Source organism: Siniperca chuatsi, linkage group LG15 (genome assembly GCF_020085105.1).
Source record: "Siniperca chuatsi isolate FFG_IHB_CAS linkage group LG15, ASM2008510v1, whole genome shotgun sequence".
Classification (NCBI taxonomy): domain Eukaryota; kingdom Metazoa; phylum Chordata; class Actinopteri; order Centrarchiformes; family Sinipercidae; genus Siniperca; species Siniperca chuatsi.
In genome coordinates this window covers 3,676,806-3,699,274 of record NC_058056.1, presented here as the reverse complement: position 1 = coordinate 3,699,274, position 22,469 = coordinate 3,676,806, and the positions used below count along the sequence as shown (strand labels likewise).

At 38.7% G+C, this 22,469-nt stretch overlaps 1 protein-coding gene across 3 annotated transcripts in view; it reads right to left on the bottom strand.

The window, feature by feature from the left end:
- Positions 1–22,469, bottom strand: part of atp10d (ATPase phospholipid transporting 10D) — a 93,393-nt gene that overhangs the window by 52,889 nt on the left and 18,035 nt on the right. For all 3 annotated transcript variants that reach the window (XM_044166372.1, XM_044166370.1, XM_044166371.1), the window contains 3 exons: positions 13,082–13,286; positions 7,277–7,362; positions 6,498–6,604 (listed from right to left, as the gene is read on the bottom strand). In XM_044166372.1, coding sequence (XP_044022307.1) covers positions 6,498–6,604; positions 7,277–7,362; positions 13,082–13,286 — 398 coding nt within the window. The remainder of the gene's footprint in view (positions 1–6,497; positions 6,605–7,276; positions 7,363–13,081; positions 13,287–22,469) is intronic.

Sequence of the window (22,469 nt, the reverse complement as noted above, 5' to 3'; positions counted from 1 at the left end):
AGCTGTGGGGGTTTTTTTTGTTTATTTTATTTTTTTTTACATTCATTAACCATCTACTTTATCTAACTTGTTGCTGCTTTACATTACAGTAATGTAGCTTGATAGTTCCTTTTAAATTCTATAGATTATGCATTCCAACAGTATGTTGTTAATGACGATAGAAGTGAAGGAGAAACACAGGATCCAACAGTGTAGAGTACAAAGAGAATTGTGGACAAAGTAAAGAAGATGCAACTGATTCAAGAAGAGGCAACAAGGAGGAGCTTTTAAAGATGGCCACCACCATGCTTTCCTGAAAGCTTGGGCTTGAGACATTCCACCTGAAATCAACGCAATCCTCGGAAATATTTTCCCTAGACTGCTAATCTGGTCACAACAACAACAACAACATTGTAACAATACATTTTATCCTATTGTGTGGGTATACTAAACCAAGTTGTATTTTTAACTATTGGATCAGTCTAAATACCAACGGTCAATCCCGGCCTTTGATTTCTAAGAACTACTTCCTATATAGCAAGAGTGAAATGATGGCACTAAAGGTTGTGAAAAGTGATGAGGACTTAATCACCACTGCACAGGTACAGTACGTGACCTCAGTACGTGAGAACAACAGAAGTTCTTTTACAAGGACTTACTCCAACAAAAGAAAAGTACCTACAAAGGCTTTGTCAAAATGCTCATGGACTCCTTCAACAAAAGACTAGATGGGGTCCTTAAAGGAGCTATGGCACCTCAAATCAAGTCGACAATACAATACAATACAATACTACAATGAATTCCAATTCAACTGCTTCATGGAATGATTTCCAGTTGAATGTAAACTATTTTTGGTTTTGCACTTAAATATTTGCAGTCTTCCTAAAAATTATGATCTGCTGGTACATTATTCATCCTCCTTAAATCATGAGTTTTCTGTAATCGCTCTTACTGAAACATGGCTTACCGAAGAATCTAAAGGACTAGGCCTTTATGAACTACCATCATATAACTCTACTCACTTCATCAGACAGTCCAGGTCTGAAAGAGGAGTTTTAGTTTTTGTTCATCAAAACTTTGAAGTTGTTAATCGACATGACCTTATTCTAAATTTTGATGAAGTGGAGGCTCAATTGGTTTAAACTGAAATTTTGTTTTACAAAAATAACAATAATTTGGTCATAGATAGCATTTATCAACCACCAGACACTGAAATTACTTGTTTTAATGATAGTCTCATTAAACACTCTGGAGCTTATGAATAAGGAAAACAAAACATGCCGTATTCTCCGGGACTTCAATATTAACCTTTTTAAACGTGAAACTCATTCTCCAACAGAAGATTTTCTAAACCATTTATATGTAAGTTATTTGTATCCCACTATTAGTAAACCTACCAGGACAACAGACAAATCTGCTACACTAATTGACAATATATTATTTAATACTCTTAACCATGAAACAAAGTCAGGAATTGTATTCACAGATATATCAGATAATTTTTCCAATCTTTCAAATTGTCACATTAGATGGACTTAAGGTAAAAAACAACAACTCTGTAGTCACTTATAGAAATTTTAATCCAAGCAATAAATCTAAATTTAAAGAAATGTTGGAGAAAGTTTCCTTTGAAAAGGTATATAGGGAGAGCAATGCAAACTCAGCTTATCAAGCATTTATGGAACTATTTAATTCAACTTTCATGAAATGTTTTCCACTGGTTACTTGTTCTGTTGATACTGGGAAAAAATATAATAATCATTGGTTTTCTGCTGGATTGAAAAAGTCCTCCATAATCAAAAATAAACTGAAAATATGTTTCACCTTTTTCATTTTGATCTGCCTGACTTTAAAGAGGTGAATGATATTATATTATAATTTAAAAAATCAGCTCTGGGTCATGATGGAATTTGTACCCCCCTAATCAAAGAAGTCATCACTCCTATTATTGAGCCTTTAACATTCATTTTTGCATTAACCTTCGAAACTGGCAGCATACCTTCTGGCCTAAAAATGTTATTCCATTTTTTAAAACAGGCGATCCAGGATCCTTTACAAACTATAGTCCAGTTTCAATATTGCCAAAGTTAAAGATTTTAGAAAGACTAGTGTATAAAACACTTGAACACATACAATATTCTCTATAATCATCAGTATGGATTCTTTAAAAATCATTCAACTTATATGGCACTTTTAGAACTTACTGATATATACAGCTTTAGATATGTATTTTACACTGTTAACCATGCTATTTTGCTTTCAAAAATGTATAGATTTGGCTTGTATGGTAATGTTTATAAGTGACTTAGTAACTATGTTCTTAATAGAAAACAATATGTTTTTATTAATGGTCATGAGTCAAAAAGAAATATGCAATATGGCGTACATCAGGGATCCATATTAGGACCTTTATTATTTCTTATTTATATAAATTATCTTGATGCAGAATCTCACCACATTCCCATTGCTCTTTGCAGAAGACACCAACATTTTTGTCTCAAATAGAGTTTTAATAACTCACATTAGAGAACTAAGTCATGATCTTCTCAATTACTTAATATGGTTTTAAACAAATAAATTGTCATTAAATGTCAAAAAGTCTAATTTCATGTTATTCGCAGGAAATAAGAAATATGACAGTGAGCAAATTACACTTCATATTCATAATGAAGAAATAATCAAAGTTTCATCAACATGTTTTTTTAGGTAGGCCTATTCTGATTGATAAAAGACTCTTGGAGAGAAATGTTGTAGTCAGCCACCTATCCTCCCCATCCCCTTGTGTCTTTGTGGGTGCTCCTCTTTCCCTGTTTCTTGTGTGTCCCCGGTTCGTCATTGCCTATGTGTATGTGTGTGTGTGTATGTTACTGGTCTGGCTCCATGAATCCCCACCAACTGCTGATCACCGGCACACGTCTCCTATCAACTCATCAGTCTCCACAGTTTATATGCCGGGCTCTTCCACTACATCGACGTCAGAGCGTCCCCGTACATTGTACGATCACTACGTCAAGGCTCCGCAAACTTACGCAGCTAAGTACCTTTTTGCCTCGTGTTTTTGATCCTGTGTTCTGTTCTACCTGAAGGATTATCCTGTGCTGGTGATCACAGCTCCTGTCAGTCTTTCTGCTTGCCTTTCCAGCCACCTTCACCTCGCCTGTCTGCAACAGTTCCACCTCGGAGCCAGACCCTCGACATCTTACCTGCTCCGTGATCTTGATTCCGCTGACGGTTAGTCTCCACACACCACTATCAACGCTACACCACGGCCAGCTAGATCCACGCGGTACTACCTCACCCTGCTTCACGGACCAGCCTGCCTGTTCAGACCCACGCGGCGGCTAGACCCAGTCAGCGAGGTGACCGCTGCATCCAGGCTCTGAGTCGGAACCACTGCTACTCTCCCGGGATTACCAAGTTCGACGCCGAAGACTTCATTCTGAACTCCTACACCCCTTCCCACTATTTCTGCTAACATGTATAATAAAGTGTGAAGTGTCTTATAAAAATTATTGGTGTGTTCTGTATTTTTGGGTTCGAAGATCGTACATATGACAAGAACAGGTTGGTCCCTAAATCTCTTAAGTCAAAGTAACTAGATTTCTAGGGATTCTGAGGAAAAATAGGGGGTTTTGTACACAATACATGTTTTAACATTGTTATAATTTTATTTATTTAATTTATCCATATTTACAATACTGTAATATTGTATGGGCAAGTACTTTTCCAAGTTATCTGTACAAAATACTGCTGCTGCAGAAACAATGTATTAAATTAAAAAAAAATAATTTAAAGATAGAATCTGTAATCCAAATGTAAACAAAAGGACAGCCCCATACAATATTGGAACCTACTAATTTTTTATTTTTTTTAATACAGAGACTAACACTACTTAACAACTTTTATTTACATTCTCTTTTGCTGTTAAAAGATTGTTTACATAAGTACTTTTTTAGCATAGTTTTTGTTTTTTGTTTTTTTCCTTGCCACTGTTGCCAAAGTGCTTGCTCTTGCTGGGAATTGTTGGGTTTCTGTAAATATTATAAAGAGTATGGTTTAGACCTGCTCTATAGGAAAAGTGCAGTGAGAACTTCTGTTATGAATTGGTGCTATATACATTGAATTATGATCAATTGAGAAACACAAAATACAGATTTAACTGTTTACGTATATGTTTCTAAGTCTAAACAAATGAATTCCATTAAAAAAAAAACACAAATTTCAGGACTGAAATACTAGCTCTGACAGAAGAAAACTTGCACACCAAGGACCAGCTCAGCCAGTGGGAAGATGAATTAAAGCATAGCAACATGAAGTGGAAAACAAAATGTGACGCTCTAGAAAACCGCCTCAGGAAGGAGGACAGAGAAAAGACCTGGGAGGAGGAAATGAAAGTTCTGACTGAAAAGACCAACCAGGAGCTCCTCTCCAAAAAGAAGAAAGGATTTTGGAGGTTTTTAAAGAAGAGGGATGACGAGTCTGTAGCTAAACTAGCTGCTTCTTCCTCCCTCCATCACCTATCCGCTCCTCACCTGCATCCTGCTTTCCTCCCACTGTCCACTCTAGTGTCAGTGAACGGAGCTGGCTCAGGTGTCATTATGTGATACACAGTAACAATAAGTGTGAAACTTTGGTCATGTGAAAAGTACACTCCACCTGACATCTGGTACCTGGACGATATTTTCACCAAACTGCACTGCTCCATGTCATGTTATGCTACTGACATATCACAGCTGCAATCACTTGTAATGTACATTATGTAGGGGTTTTTTTTGTTCATGTTGTACATATCACAGTTTGATTGTTTCTTACAATCAATAGCCCACTGGTTTATTGTTTATTGTGTGCATTACTTCTAGGTTGGACTGTTGCAGTTCCTTATTATCCGGTTGCCCGAATAAGTCCCTTAAGACTCTCCAGCTGATCCAGAATGCTGCGGCAGGTGTACTGACTAGAAAGAAGAACTAGGAAATATTAGCTTCTCTGCACTGGCTCTTGGTAAAATCCAGAATAGAATTTAAAATCCTTCTCCTCACCTATAAAGCTCTTAATGGTCAGGCACCATTATATCTTAAAGATCTCATAATACCTTATTATCCGACTAGAACACTGCGCTCCCAGAATGCAGGGTTGCTTGTGGCTCCTAGAGTCTCCAAAAGTAGAATGGGAGCCAGAGCCATCAGTTATCAAGATCCTATCCTGTGGAATCGCATCCCAATGTGGCTCTTTCCTCTCTCCTCCTCTCCCTCTCCATCTGTATGCATTTATATCCCATTATTGCATGTTACTAACTCGACATCTTCTCTCTCCCCCAAAACCCCTCTCTCTCTCTCTCTCTCTCTCTCTCTCTCTCTCAAAACCTAACACGGCAGTGACTGATGGCCACCCACCATTGAGTCTGGTTCTGTCCAAGGTTTCTGCCTCTTAAAGGAAGTTTTTTCTTGCCACTGTCGCCAAATGGTTGCTCATGGTGGGATTTGTTGGGTCTCTGTAAATAATAATATAAAGAGTATGGTTTAGACCTGCCTTATAGGAAAAGTGCAATGAGATAACTTCTGTTATGAACTGGCACTATATAAATAAAATTGAACTGAATTGAATTCATGCATTTTGTTGTACTGGTAGGTACTTTGTGCAATGACAATAAAGTTTGGTCTAATGTAATCTAATCCAGCACCAACAGCTTTGTCCAACACATCAATAACATTAAACCACACATTAATAGGAACAGTTCAACATTTTTGGTAGTACACTTATTCTAGTTCTTTCTGAGTTAGATGAGAATGGATATCAATCGCATGTATGTGTTACTGTAAGTACAGAGCTGGACTTGGGTGTAGTTATCCTAGAAGAAGTAGTGGCAAACAGCTTCCGACATCTGAGCAATTATTCTGGTGAGTACAGTGATGGACAAAACTATGAAAATAAGATTTTTCCTTTAATCTCAGGAAGGCAGACAGGACATGCAGGCAACAGATTTGCTACAGCACAGTTCAACCTACAGTCAGTGGTCTTCCCCAGCAGCCTGTTTCAGCCTCTTTAATGTCTAACGTTTTTTTAGACTGTATACTATACTCATGGTGGCCTCCATCTTTCTTCCTTCCAACAGTCTGTGGACAGAATGAGTATTGTAACAATACCTGCATACAGTTCAGTGGTGGTAGTAGGGGTGGACGCCTGTTTCCACTCACCTGACTGGTTCCACTTGTCTTATCTCTTCTCAGAACAGACACAAAGGGGCTAGGTTTAACTTATACTTTTATCAGGCTACAGTACATTTGAAAATTACTGTGAAAACAGGTGGGCTCTGGCACTCCAACAAAATCTGTCAAAGTATTGTGCGTGTGGCATTTCTCTATATTTATTTTGTCACATTGTACAACATGATCAAATGATTGTTATAGGGATTCCATAAATTGAAACAAGCCTACCATAATGGCCAAAGCACCATAAAGGTGCGAGCAGGCCTATGTAATTGTTATTAGTCAGATGTTTTGTAAGTGATGCTGTACTCTTACCAGCGTAGACCACAATGCCCACTACAGTCTCAGTGTTGCGGATTGTGCAGCTCCTCAGCAGGAGGTTGTTGTTATGTAGCCCGACACGAACACCACTGGGGTGCTCCCTGTGGAACAACATGCACAAACACAAAAGGCCTAGCTCACACTCAGCTGCACAACATGATCCAGTTTTAGCCACTGACAGGTATATTTAGAAGACAACTAAAAGTGGGTTTGAGGTAATGGTTTGAAGCAGGCTCTATTGCACTGGTTTGTGGAAGCAGGTGCATTTGCAAAAATTCTTATATTCTATATATTCTTATATCACTTCTGAATTTGTAACAGTGCTTTGTCAAGCAGTCATGCTTCTTGCCAATAAATGTTTTTTATTTGATGCATTTCAGTCACTTTTCTAATATGCCAATGCAATGTTTCTTTATAGGCTATAGATTGTTTTGATAAATCCTATCATTATGTATAAAGGTAAGTAGGGTAATGAAAGTCTAAACTACATCAATGTTTTAACACTGTTTTACAATTTTATAATGAAAAAGCAAGAAATGTGTGATGTAAAATGTTGGTATGGGCTTGGTTGTATACATTGTGTTAGATGGTCAGTGTTATGTCATCATTTTTTTTTACTTTACCATGAATACATTAATAAATAAATATGAGCCCTGCATATTTTGATTTCTCAATATAAGGAGATACTTATTATTATACGGATCCCATATATTTATTTCACTTAAGTGGATATAGACAGATATGTTCGATCACTAACATGAAAAGGAACTCACATATAACCTCTGAACCTGCTGAAGTCATCGTTGGGGTTTTCACATTCAATACGACTGTGGAAGCTCTCAAGGGTCAACTCTACTCCCTGGAAAATACACACACACACACACACACACACACACACACACACACACACACACACACACACACACACAATATATTCAATCAAATCTGCAGATATGTACACATACGGATAAACAGATATGCAATAATACATCCCACAACTGGAGGCACACAACACGGGATGCCATCATTTTCTACTCCACTTTTTACTGGCTGTTATTTTTTACAGTGACTTTTACGCCAGGACAGAGATGTTGAAATGAAACATGCTTATCAGGCTACCAATTATCATCCACTTAAAATGAGACTGACGTAATTGTCACACACTTAGAAAGTTGATACTGGAGTTTATTATTTTGTGGATGCTCTTTCATCTGGCAAAGAGAGCCAACTGTCTTCTTATTGTGACTCCGTGCCTTGTGTCTCTTGCAGACAGCAGTGCCCATTTCTGTAACACTTCCTTTTATGGGTCGGCAAATTTAATGGTAAATAGGGTAACATATTTGAAATTTCTTTGAAATTACCCCCAAATTAACACCATTCTACCAAGTTAATTATACCAAGTTAACGGTATAATTAGGCTCACATGCAAAATATAGAGGAGTTATACTTTGTAATGAGGCCTACATTAGGCCTATGTGTTTTTTTTTTTATATTTTCTAACCAATTTTGAACCAGTGTTCTTTCCCTTTACTCAGGCTGATTTCTATATATTTTCCAGAGATCAGATCAGTAATTTAAATGATACCATTTACTTAACACAGAGACCTTATTTATATCTAATATGCACGTCAGGATGGCAGGGGGTGAATTGTAACCACCATATATTGCTAAATATAGAAATACAACTTCATAATCAAAAGTCAAGTTACTATTTAATTTTATCTCTGTCCTTGTTTGCTTTCTAAGGCCTGATAATAATGTCAGTTAAACAATAACTACACTTATCACAATATATAACAATAACAATAAAACTGTAACAACAGCAACAACAAGCCATCAATGTTAATAATTTAGTTAATAGTAGCCTTAGCAGTGCTTAACACTTAAAATTCATATTCATGACAAACCCCCCCACCCCACACACACAGCATTCTAAACTGCAACCATAGCATCAAACTGTTTGCCATAAACTACACTGGAGGTTATACAAATTATGCTAATCATGAGGAAATATAATATATAAAAAAAATCACATTTAGTCTCATTTTTTTTAAAAAGTTCTCCATATTGAACACTGGAATGTGTCCCTGAACAGCCTCAATCAAGTTCAACTGCGCAAACTTGGACCAACTGCACTTCTGCTGTTATCCTTTGAGGTAACGTTAGCTAGATGTATCTCCTAACTGCTAACTCTAACAGTAAAATACACCGGCTAAGTGGTTTAAATTGACATAAAATTTGTGTAATTACTGATATAGAGTTTACACATTACAGGAAATACAGCCTGTATGTAGCATTACTATTCCTATAGTGTTAGTTAACGTTAGCAATTATGTTAATGGCTGTATAGTCGCTAATGCTAACCTTAGCTATGTTAACTGACAAAGAAAGTTTCATGTTTCACTGCCACTACATAAGAAATGTTGTCCTGTTCACTCTCTCACTCAGTTACAATAACATCATTGTAAATCTGAAAAATGAAAAAGCAAAAAAAAAAAATTAACAGCAACCAGCTAGATGCCAGCTAATCCTCATATCCTCATAATAAGAATATGTTTTAAAGGTCCTAATCTTAACTCCATTGCTCCAATGCTTGTGTCTGGCTTAGTTTTTCACTAGCAGTTTTAGCTGTTAGCCAGCATTAAGCCAGGCATTCTACATTCTATGTACAAGTGTCACAGTTTCCTTTGACACTTGGGTAAAAACAGTGATACCTGGTACAGCTTAGATTGAGCAAAATGTTGCCAGCTGTCTCACACACACACAGACAGACAGACAGACAGACAGACAGAGAGAGAGAAAAGACGAGAGACTAACATCTTGTTTCCTCTCCTAGACAAAGAGAAGAGGATCCATAAGATGTGCTTAATTGGTGAGTGAAAGAAAATCTGAACTGAAACTGACAGCAGTACATGACTTAACTATGGATAACTGTTTAGCTCCCTTAGATTCAAAAATCCCTTCCAAAAAAAAAAAAACAACCCTGCAGAATCGTGTATTAAAAAGAGTAACTGAAAGATAACCACTTGATTTGTACAACTCAGACTGTTGAAGCCTCAAATTAAATTGAACTTTGGAGTGCATTTTTTTCCACAGTTTTGACCTACCTCATAGCTTAATAGAGCTGTAACCAAACCCACACAATTTTGAGATACCCTTACGCAGGGTAGAACAAAACATGACCATGTTTTTTCATAACTTTGACTTTTTTCTGGCTTGAATGAGGGAGTAACAAGTGAAGGCTTCATTTGCAAAAAACGTATCTCCATTTTGTTTAATTTTCCTAATTCATGTTTTTTTTTTTTATTGTGGACTACAGGGAATATCAAACTGGTGTTGGGTTGTTTTGATGAAGAACAAGAGAGTAGTCGAGAGTAGTCCTTCTTGATTAATAAAGATCCGGGCCAGAACCCTACCTCCAGTCTCAACCTCAAATCTGAAGCAGCACAGACTTTTTAAGATGGCTCTTCTCAATGTAAGATCCCTCTCTAACAAAACGTTTATTTTAAATGATTTTATCTCTTCTACTGATTTAGGTTTTATGTTTTTAACTGAATCCTGGTTACGTCCTGGTGATCACAGTCAGCTGGCTGAATTGTGCCCTCCTGATTATGACTGCTTTAGTCGCCCTAGGGTCTGTGGTCGAGGTGGGGGCCTTGTTACTGTCTATAGGAAGCATTTTAAGTGTGACCTCTTAGCTTGCAATGATTTTTCCTCCTTTGAAGTGCTCATGTTTAAACTTGGCAGCCCCCTCCCGGTCATATTTGCTATTATTTATCGGCCCCCTATCCAGTCTTGTGTTAAATTAGATAGAATTCTTTTTTGTGGTGATTTTAATATTCGTGTTGATGACACCTCTAATGCCCTTGCTGCTGATCTTTTAAATATCACTAACTCTTTTAACTTTTAACAACATGTGTCTGGCCAAACTCATTCCCGCGGCCACACCTTAGACATAGTCTAAGTACACACGCGTCCTTAATGAGCATAGTGCCTTAAAATTCTGTACCCTGTTCAATTCTCCTGGCAGTGTGTTTCCCAATCCCTCCAACACCAACGATTTGGTTGATTATTTTAACTATCTGTGTTCTTCAACCTTAGATCTCATAGCTCCTCTGAAAAATAGACCAAAATCAAAGACTAGAAAACAGCCATGGTTAAATGACAGTATTTGAAGCTGTAAAAAGAAATGCAGAAGAGCAGAACGCAAATGGAAGAAATCAGGTCTCCAGGTCCACTTTGTGGCCATGAAAGAGTTATTATGCCTTTATAATAGGATGGTGAAGGATGCAAGAACATGTCATTTCTCTGCACTTATTTCTGCCCATCAGCACAACCCCAGATTCCTATTTAAGACTGTGGATCAGTTAGTTAATCCAGCCTCTCCTTGTGCCCCTGCTGAGTGTGATGCTGATTGTGAAAAGTTTCTTTTGCACTTTGCTGGAAAGGTGGAGTTAATAAGATCTGATATCACCCCCAATCCTGCCTTTTTAGATGTGGATCACCCGCTCAGGGATTCTTTGAGTAATTTTTCTGCTGTTACTCTGCCTGAACTCGCAGACATCATGTCTCTTATGAGAGTGTCCTCCAGCCCTCTGGACAAACTAGGTTTCTATTGGAAGTTATAGATTGTATTACGCCCCTTTTACAAATTATTTTTAACAGCTCGCTGTCTACTGGCTGTGTCCCTGATTTCTTTAAAACAGCTTGTGTCCTGCCAGTCCTAAAAAAACCTGGGCTTGATCCCATCCTCCTGGATAACTATCGCCCATCTCCAAATTACCGTTTATTTAGAAGATTCTCGAAAAACTTCTACATCTAAGCAGCTTCTTGCTGCTGTGAAAAACAATAATACCTTTGAAAAGTTCCAATCTGGCTTTTGTCAACACCACAGCACTGAGACAGCCCTTCTCAAAGTCACCAATGACCTTTTAATGAATGCAGACGCAGGCATGTATTCAATTCTTGTGCTGTTGGACTTAAGTGCTGCCTTTGATACAATTGATCATGGCATTCTTTTAGATAGACTGAGACACTGGGTGGGCATATCCGGCACTGCACTAGACTGGTTCTCAACTTATTTGTCCAATAGGAAATTCTGTGTCAGCATTAATAACTTCATGTCATCCTTTTCCCATATCAAGTACGGTGTGCCTCAAGGTTCAATTCCGGGACCAATATTGTTCTCCTTATACATGTTTCCCTTGGGTGATGTCATCCACAGTTGTACCTCCCTGTCAAGCCCACTGACCTTAGTATGCTGAGTTCTCTGCAGGACTGCCTGTCTGACATAAGAAATTGGATGCCGATAAATTTTCTTCAGCTCAACTCAAATAAAACTGAAATCCTTGTTATTGGGCCCCAACACATCACATCACTAAACAAATACTACCATCTACTGGTAACCTGTCACAACATATCAAGCCTGTTGCAAGAAATCTTGGTGTCCTGTTTGATAGCAATTTATGTTTTGAGCAACATATCACTAAGCTTGTCCAATCGTGTTTCTATCACCTCAGAAATATTGCAAAAATATGATCTATTTTAAATCTTAGTGATGCAGAAACTGTTGTACATGCTTTTACCTCCTCACGCCTTGATTATTGTAACAGCCTGTTCACTTGTCTTAATCAAAAAACTTTGACACGACTGCAGACTGTACAGAACTCAGCTGCTAGGCTGTTAACCAGGACCAAGAAGTACGACCACATAACACCTGTTTTAGCCTCTTTACATTGGCTCCCTGTTGGTTTTAGGATTGATTTTAAGATCTTGTTGATTACTTTTAAGGCTCTTCATGGCCTGCCCCCAGATTATATTTTAGACTTTGTAATCCCTTATGAACCTTCACGTAGTTTGAGATCTTCGGGCAGGGGTCTCCTGTCTGTTCCTGAGTCCGGGATGAAACCTAAGGGGGACAGAGCTTTTGCTATCAGGGCCCCGAGGCTCTGGAACAACTTGCCCGAAGAAAATAGGTTGTCTGAGTCAGTGTCTTCGTTTAAGTCTTGTCTCAAAACACATTTTTATCTGAAAGCATATCCTGATTTTACCTGAACTGGTTGTTTATTTTACTGTTTATTTTATTGCTTTTGTGTATTTTATGTATTTTATTTCTTCATATTTCGTCATTCACTGTGGTATTGTATTTCTCTTGTTGTGAAGCACTTTGTACTTTGTTTTGATAAGTGTTCTATAAATAAAGTTTTATTATTATATTATTATTATTAAAGAGACAGTTGCTAAAACAGCTTGTTTCAGACAGAGGATGAACTGAGGGGCTGCATAAAGGGCCAGTATAAAATAAATAAGGATTTGTTTTAACTGTAAATCATGCAACACTACTCTAGTGGAGTCCCAGAATAAAAATATAGAGCTGGAAATTAGTATAACAGGTCCCCTTTAAAGGCATTCGAAACAGTTTCAAGTCCTTGGGAAGCAGAAACCTCTTACTCTATAGAGGCATACATGTATTCAAAGTTAATAACCAAAAATGGGGTGATCACATGCAGATTTACTCTAGGGGCCACAAATTGAGGCGAAGACACAGCTTACACCTTCTAATCCACTTCATATATTACCTGCAATGGGAGGTCTGAAACCACCTGTCTCTGTTTCAGGTTGGTCTCTCCGTCCAGGTTTGCGGTCTCAATGTAACAAATCCCACGAGGGTCAGAGGAATACAGCAGCAGCATGTCAGCAGGGATGATTTCATTACAGGACAGACGGACAAAGTCTCCGACTCGCACATCCTTCCAGCACTGGTCAATGTAGGCTTTCTGCTTGCTATGGAACAACATGAGTAGAAACAGAAGAGACAGAAAATTAAAAATATCTAGGCAAATGATCCAGTACTGAGAAAAACAGGTTACAGTGTAAATTAACACAATCACATGACAAAAGGATCCAGAGTGGTCAGTAACTGTAAGGCTTTTCTAGCAACTAGTGCAGTGTCTTTCAAAACGTGCCTGTTTGGAACAGGCCAATTGCTTGGCCTCTGGATTTGCTGCTTGCAGCTTTCTCAATATCATCGACCTGCAGAGCCCCCGCAGCTCTAGTTGCTGCAGTTCCACACCTACAGTTTTAGGTGTACACATGCGCATGCCCCAGACCCATAGTTTTAGACTTAAGTATGCGCCACCCTTTGTTTTTTAAAACTTTATTAACAACACAGTAATATTACAATACGCCACCAGTTTTAGACAGTTTATTGAGGTGTTTCCCAAAACATGAGCCACACCTAAATTATTAATAATCAGTATTGATATTTCTGCTTCTTTGTTAAATGACTTTTAATTGACTGAATGCAGGCCAAAGACACACTGCACACATGAAAAGCAAAATGTACAATCGTGTTGTCAATGTCAAAATGAAGAACAAAATGAAGATTTGGAGTGGCTTAGTCAAAGTCCTGACCTGAATCCTATTGAGATGCTGTGGCATGACCTTAAAAAGGCAGTTCATGCTCGAAAACTCTCCAATGTGGCTGAATTACAACAATTCTGCAAAGATGAGTGGGCCAAAATTCCTCCACAGCGCTGTAAAAGACTCATTGCAAGTTATCGCAAACGCTTGATTGCAGTTGTTGCTGCTAAGGGTGGCCCAACCAGTTATTAGGTTTAGGGGGCAATAACTTTTTCACACAGGGCCATGTAGGTTTGGATTTTGTTTTCCCTTAATAATAACAACCTTCACTTAAAAACTGCATTTTGTGTTTACTTGTGTTATTTTTGACATTTTAACATTTAAATTTGTTTGATGATCTGAAACATTTAAGTGTGACAAACATGCAAAAAAAATAAGAAATCAGGAAGGGGGCAAACACTTTTTCACACCACTGTATAAACCACTGAAATGGCAGAACTAACACAACAGAAACTCACGAGGAAACCACGAAAAGGAGGTAAAAAGAAAACAACAAAACAATACAACCAAGAGCTCCAACCCATTCTGGATTTTTTACCATACGGTCCTATTCAGCTCTGTCCTGTGCACATATGAATGAAGACAGTGATTTTAGAGGGTCACAGTCCTCTGCTACCAACAGAGGGCTGCGGCTGTTAAAGCTTTGATTTTTGCAAGCTGTGCAGAACACAGCTGAGCATGTTTTACTGTGATGCAACGTTGAATAGTAAGTTCAGGTGCTGAAAACATTACCTCATAACCTGTTTTGTTTTTAAATCTAAAAATATTTGGCATTTATAGGGTCATTCAATACAATCAGAAGGATATCCATTGTTACCACCACCCACCAACATTCGTATGCAGGAGATTCATTCTAGCAAGTGACGAACAAAAGTGCCGCTATATACCAAAGCTAAGATAGAAGTCATTAGACTAAGAGTAGGACAGAACCTACTGTTCAGTACACATAACACAATAGGAAAGCGTGAGAGGGAAGATATAGAACTGGTTTCTAAAAGATGTAAGTATAGTTACATAGCCTGTATACAGACAGGCTTTTGATTCACACAGGTAGATGTCCACATTCATATTGTATTGATTATGTTAAAAGCTGCCCACGTAAGATACACCACTAACATTTTGTGTTATCTTGATAGATAATCATGGCAGAAGGCCGGGAATACGATTGGACAAACAATCAACCCTTTTATGTACCCCAACAAGTACAACACCAGGAAGGCCACTACAGGACAACCCAACCAACAACCACAACCAATTGAAGATCCACAGCCACAGCCCTCCACCAGCACAGCTGACACAGATCACACCTACAACACAGCACCTTGACCTAGAAGACCCACATATTCGGGCCGATCTAATATTTCAGGAGTTTCAACTCAGGATGTTTAGTGTGCCCGAATAAAAAGTCAGAGAGTTGCACCAAGCCAGCATTAGGGAGATGAAGCGACGCAATAAGTGATGGAAGATTAGGAGACGAGACACTACCATCAGCTCCAAGTTAAGGTAGACGAACTGAAGCAAGACAATGCGCTGCTTGACCAACGCATGCACTCCTGTCTTGGCATCCCTTACACCTATCGACAGCTGCACAGGACCATTCTGCAGCCACAGTGAGTAGTGAACAGGATTATACAATAAACATTCACAATCGCAGGTGCATAAGATATCTCACACTGGATATACTGGACACACTGGACATTATGCTTGTTCCAAGGAGCACTATGGACACACTGTTAAGACCAACACTGGACACTAAATACAATGCAATCAAACACACTGGAGAGTACACAGAATGTTGTTGTGATTTCACCTTACATTTAAAAGCATTTATGGTGTGTTGTGATTTGGGACTAGCCCCATTAGTAGTGACATGTTCAATACCCTAGCTTGCTGAACTAAGATTAGCAAAAACAATATATGCCTTGTTATTATAAATGTTTGATTTGGTTTTATGCTTATGGCTTTAAATACAGGATCCATGTTGCCAAAGAGAATATAGAGGTTGAAAGAGAGAAAGGTTTTGGGGGAGGGGGGTTGGGGTGGGCAGATTTTTGCAATATTAGGTGGGTGAAAAAAGGCAGTCCTTGAAGTTTGTTTCATGTGGGAGTTAAAGGATAAATCCTGATCAAAGATAACTCTGAGGTTCCTTACGGTGCTGCTTGAGGCCAGGGCAATGCCATCTAGAGTAACTATATCTTTAGATAATGCGTCTCGGAGGTATTTGGGGCCAAGTACAATAACTTCAGTTTTTTCTGAGTTTAACATCAGAAAATTGCAGGTCATCCAGGTCTTTATGTCCTTAAGGCATGCTTGAAGTTTAGTTAACTGGTTAGTTTCTTCTGGCTTGATCGATAGATATAATTGGGTATCATCTGCATAGCAATGAAAGTTTATGGAGTGTTTCCTAATAATATTGCCTAGAGGAAGCATATATAAGGTGAATAGAATTAGTCCAAGCACAGAACCTTGTGGAACTCCGTGACTAACTTTGGCGTGCACGGAGGACTCACGGTTAACATGTACAAACTGAGATTGATCTGATAGATAGGATTTAAACCAGTTTAGTGCGGCTCCTTTAATGCCAATTAAATGTTCCACTCTCTGTAGGATGTGATAGTCAGTGGTGTCAAATGCAGTACTAAAATCTAACAAGACACGTACAGAGACAAGTCCATTGTCTGATGCAATTAAAAGGTAATATGTAATTTTCACCAGTGCTGTCTCTGTGCTATGATGCACTCGATATCCTGACTGAAAATCCTCAAATAAACTATTGTTATTTAGAAAGTCACACAACTGATTGACGACTGCTTTCTCAAGGATCTGAGAAAGAAAGGGAAGTTTAGATACAGGTCTATAGTTGGCTAAAACCCCTGGATCAAGAGTGGGCTTTTTAAGAAGCGGGTTAATTACAGCTACTTTAAAGGACTGTGGTACATAGCCAGTAAAGAAGTGCTAAGGGTAAAATGTCTTTAAGCAGCCGAGTTGGAATGGGGTCTAAGAGACAGGTTGATGGCTTAGATGAATTAATCGTCAAAGTCAGCTGAAGAAGGTTGATAGGAGCAAAGCAGTCTAAATATATATCGGGTTTTACAGCTGCTTCTAAGGTTCCTGTGTTTGAAAATAAATCAGTACCGGTTGAAGGCAGGACTTGATGAATTTTTTTCTCTAATAATTAAAATAATTTAAATGTTATCATTAAAGAAGCTCATGAAGTCGTTACTACGGAGGGCTATTGGAAAACATAGCCACAGCACAGCAATTCTTACTCTAGATAGACATCTAGAGTAAGAATTTTTGCCTAATGGCGTGTAGTCCAGCAATAGCAGTTCAAAAGTTTTTAAATAATGGTCTGATAAAGAAGGATTCCGTGGAAAGACTATTAAATGTTCAATTTCAATGCCATATACCAGAACAAAGTCAAGGGTGTGGTTAAAACAGTGAGTTGCTTCATGTACACTCTGACAAAAGCCAACTGAATCAAATAATGAGATAAATGCAGTACTAAGGCTATCATTTTCAACGTCCACATGAATATTGAAATCACCTACAATAAATACTTTATCTGTTTTAAGAACTAAACTTGATAAAAACTCAGATAAAAATTCAGAATAAGGACTAGGAGCGCAGTACACTATAACAAATAGAATTGGCTGTCGTGTTTTCCAGGTTGGGTGTGAAAGAACAAGGCTTTCGAATGAGTTATAATTTAGTTTAGGTTTAGGGTTGATTAATAGGCTTGAGTTGAAGATGGCTGCAACTCCACCCCTTAGGGCGGAGCCTGGAGGAATGTGAGTATTAATATGAATGGGTGAAGTGGATTCATTTAGGCTAACATATTCTTCATGACCCAGCCAGGTTTCAGTAAAACAAAATAATTAAATATGATACTCTGATATTAAATCGTTCACTAGTACAGCTTTAGATGACTGAGATCTGATGTTTAAGAGACCACATTTAATTCTCCTATTTTGTTGTGCTATTTCAGTGTTTTTGTTTAAGTTTTTTATATACAGCTCCTTTTCTGTTAACTTTTAGTTTTATTCATTTAAGTGGTTGGGGGGCAGACACCGTCACTAAGGAGTTTTGGGTGGGTAACTGCTCTGGAAGCGTAGAGAAGTGTGTCGGACTGCAACTCTGCCTCCTGGTCTCAGCTCTGAGTTGTCATGGTTTTGGTCCGTTAATAAACTTGGTCAGATTTCTGGCTACGAGAGCTGCTCCATCCAAAGTGGGATGAATGCCATCTCTCCTGTTAAGACCAGGTCTTCCCCAAAAAGTCCGCCAATTCTCTATAAAGCCCACATCGTTTGCTGGACACCACCTTGACAGCCAGCAGCGGAATGAAGACATGCAGCTAAACATGTCATCACTGGTCAGGTTTGGCAGGGGCCCAGAGAAAACTACGGAGTCCAACATTGTCTTTGCATATGTACACACCAACTCAACATTACCTTTAGTGACCTCCAATAGGAGTAATCGGGAGTCGTTACTGCCGACGTGAATAACAATCTTACTGTATTTACATTTATAGCAGTTTTAAATAGGATTCAACGTCGCCCGCTCTGGCCCCAGTAATACATTTGACTGTGGTCGCTGGTGTCACTAACTTCACGTTTCTCAAAATGGAGATGCCAATAATCAGAGTTGGTTTCTCAGCGGGTGTGTCGCTGAGTGGGGAGAACTTGTTAGAAATGTGAACAGGTGGGTGGTGAGAATAAACTCTTACTACATTGAATTCTGATCTTCTCCAGTGACTTATTTTGAGTGTCTCCAGTTTTGTTCATCTGAGTGATTGGGAAAGTGTTGGAAAAGGAAGTCAGACTCATTCTTTAGCCCAGGCCTGGACTTCTGTGATACGACAGCTTCTCTCCATCACAGCCAGATAAAAATGATGGCCGCTTCCAGTAACTCTGCAGCATCAAGCATGAGAGCACCCACCCACCCGTCTTCTATAAAATTGACACCTAGTTCTTGTTCCGAAGCATTTTTAATTTTAGTAAGGGAATAATCATCCAAAGCCATAAATTGGCCATAGATTATTGAGACTGCTGACTTCTGTTGGGGGTTTAGTTGTAGCAAATCAAAAAAGGAAGGATAATCATGGAAAATGGAAGTAGTGCAATGTCTGCCCTGAAAGTATCAGAATAGGTGGGATGGTGGTAGTTCATATTCAATGGATAACACTTCAAAATTACCAAAATTTCCATCCCTAATCACATCTCGGAAACAGTGCATACCTTTTTCATGCCACTGAACTTAAAATGACACCTGAATTGACACCAAATCCTAAGGGTGGATGATACAACGGGATTATGTTCGACACCAGAAAAGTTGATGGGTAGGAATGAGGGCAGAGAATAGGGAACGTAAGGTTCTGGTGTCATTGATCCCAACACACTCAATTTGAGACCTACTTAATTTGAATGGAATTTTGAACTGCTGTAGTTGTAGAGCTGGTGTGTTGATGGGATAGCATTCACTCTTGAAAAGATTTATTTTACAACCGGAAAATTAAACTATGAAGGATCTGAAGGTGACATTAATTTCATCAGGATCAGATGGTAAAGTGCCAGATGAATCTTTAATCTGTGAAATCAGACGTGAAGCTGTCTAGCGCCTTATCTGGTGTGCAAGTAATCGACAAGCTTTGTCTCAGAATCAGCAATACTTTACTGATCCCTGAAGGGAAACTCTTTAAATGTTCATATAATGTTCAATGTCCATGTTCATAATAAGATTTTAACCCCCCGGTCCCCCACACATTCGTTGCTCACATCCCCAAATGATGTGAACAACTGTGCTGACTCCAACGGGAGCCAAATCCTAATAATACTCATGACTCGAAAGCTCTGACAGCAGGTCGGGCTCCGCAGTGTTGGAAATGTCCACCCGTGAGGTACAATATTAAAGTCATAGAAAATGGTCCGGGAACTCAGAAATTTAAGCTTCTGTGTTACTTAAGCCCTCAGGAAGGAGTCTTCCTGAGTAACTGCTGATTACCCTGCCTAGTTTCACCTGAAACTGACCTAATTGTTTCCATGATGGCCCAGTAATCAGTAATCAGGCCTATTGTCAGGCCTAACAATAGGCCTGATTACTGGGCCATCATGGAAACAATTAGGTCAGCAATTAGGTTGCCTCTAGCATTTGCACTAATGGTACAATATAGAATCTTAGTCTTGTCCAGTTCAGAAAATATACAATAGTCCACCCTTGGTTAAATTAACTTTGTTGACAAACTAGATATTCTTATAGTAAAGCTGACTCACTATGAAAAAGAAATGTAGTATAATACAGTTACAACAGAATATGCAATAGCACACTGGCTACGTCAACTTACCAGAGGATAATGTGTTGTACACCAAAAAAAAAAAACACTTGGCCTATAGTTACTAGACCAGCCTATCAAAAAAAAATGTTTCACTGAATGGTGACATGGCTGATTGTAGGTTAATCAAACAAGTAATTATATAACTGGTAGCCCATTGCTGTTTCATTATTAGCCTATATGGGTTGACTCACCCTGTTTTAAATGCTGACTTGAACTATGGAGGGATCAAACACACTGCTAGCTAGCACGTGAACCATCTTCCAGTGTTGGCATTGGCAAGATTCTTGCGTATGCTTCAGCCTCCCCTGGCAAGTTGAACCGAGGGTCCACACCATTGTATGTAATGCGCAGCCGGGCTGGATGTAGGAAGCCAAACTTCAAACCAGGTATTTTGCGAAGCAATTGCCACACATCATAGAAGGCTGCACTTGGCTGTAAGGTCTCGGAAAATGGCAATGGTCAGGTCATCGGGACTTGGTCAGGAGCCAGAGCGATCTCTGCATGGAAGGCCTCCACCACAGGAACAATGATGAGAGCAGCAAGAAGGATGACGTAGACATTGGCAAAGCGATGGAGCTGCACAAATAGATTCTTCGGCAGGAAGGAAAGAATACTTTGTGGATCTTGTTGTTTTTATACAACTTCAAAAGTTGACTCAGTTCCTTGTCCTTTGTGAAGGGAGGTACCACTGTCCTCTTCTTCTGCAGGTGCTCCTCGGTAGAGTGAAGACGGGACAGAAGTTCCAAGCTATACATGAGTCCACTGTTCCAGTGGATTCAGATCCGCCTGCGGGTTTATGTCTCCACTTAGAAGCCTAACCCACCTCTTCTCTAGTTGTAATTTTTCTTCCGTGTTCATGCTGTCCCTTCTTCTAACAGACCATTCTGATATGGAATCTTTTCCCCTGTCCCTCCTAAGTAAAGGCATGGACATAGACGGTTAAGTGGGAGTGGGAGGGATGAGTGGATAGTTAACTACCTTGGTGATGGAATTCATCTCCACTCCTCTAAAGCACTCACGCTGTAAATAAACTCACGGTTCAAGTTTTACAACTGCCTCTAAAGACTTGTGATTGTGTTATCAGATATAGGAGAAAGGAGGGTCACAGAGCAGGGATTATGTCATTGATATCCTGATATATGAATCTGTCCACTGCTCTGATCTTGAATGATTTATCATTTAGTGAAATTGAACGGCATTGTTTGATAAACCTCTTTATTAAAAAAGTCTTCCGGATAATATGATATTAGTATACATTCTAGCATACTGAAATGATGGTTCTTACAACTAACAAAATTACTGACATAAACACACAACTAATAATGACTAATGCACTTTTTTCTGGTGAGAACAGTCTTGGGACGTAGGGAGGAGGTCGGGGGTTGTTGCAGTTTTGAGGTTAACAAATTGTGCGACTTTGACAGGGGAAATCACGGTTTCCTGACCGTAACCCAACACCCAACAGTTTCTTTTAAATGTGACCACAATCATAACCACTACACCATAGTGGTGACATATTAGAAAATCCTCATATGAATCTTTTTTTGTAACGGTCATTTGTAACAGTTTTGAAAGGCACTGAAACAATGTCCTGCTTATGAGGGAGCAAGATCAGAAAATACTCATATGGATTATTTGGAAGGCAGTTACAAAAGATAATGTAAGCTATATAGCTATATATGCTTTTAAAATCAGATAATGGTTCCAGTGGCGAGTACAAGAAAAGTATCACTTTCAAGTGTCAGTATATTGTCGAGTTTAGTTGCCAAATACTTGTAGGACTCCACTATTTATGCTTTACTGCTTGTTTTTCAATTAAATTTTATTTATATAGCGCCAATTCATAACAGAAGTTATCTCATTGCACTTTTCTTATAAAACAGGTCTAGACTGTACTCTTTATAATATTATTTACAGAGACCCAACAAATCAAACCATGAGCAAGCATTTGGTGACAGTGGCAAGAAGCCTTGAATCAGAATCAGAAATACTTTATTGATCCCCGAGGGGAAACTCTTTCGTTACAGCTGCTCACTATCACGTCAATGCACACTTGAGAATAGAAGAAATAGAAGTACTAAGCAAATCAAAATATAATACACTATAATACAGGTAAGATAAATTAAGTACAAAGTGGGTATAAGTATATAAGCTAAAATAAGTGTAAGTACCAAAGTGGATTTAGAGGTTGATAAGTATGTATGGTAGAATAC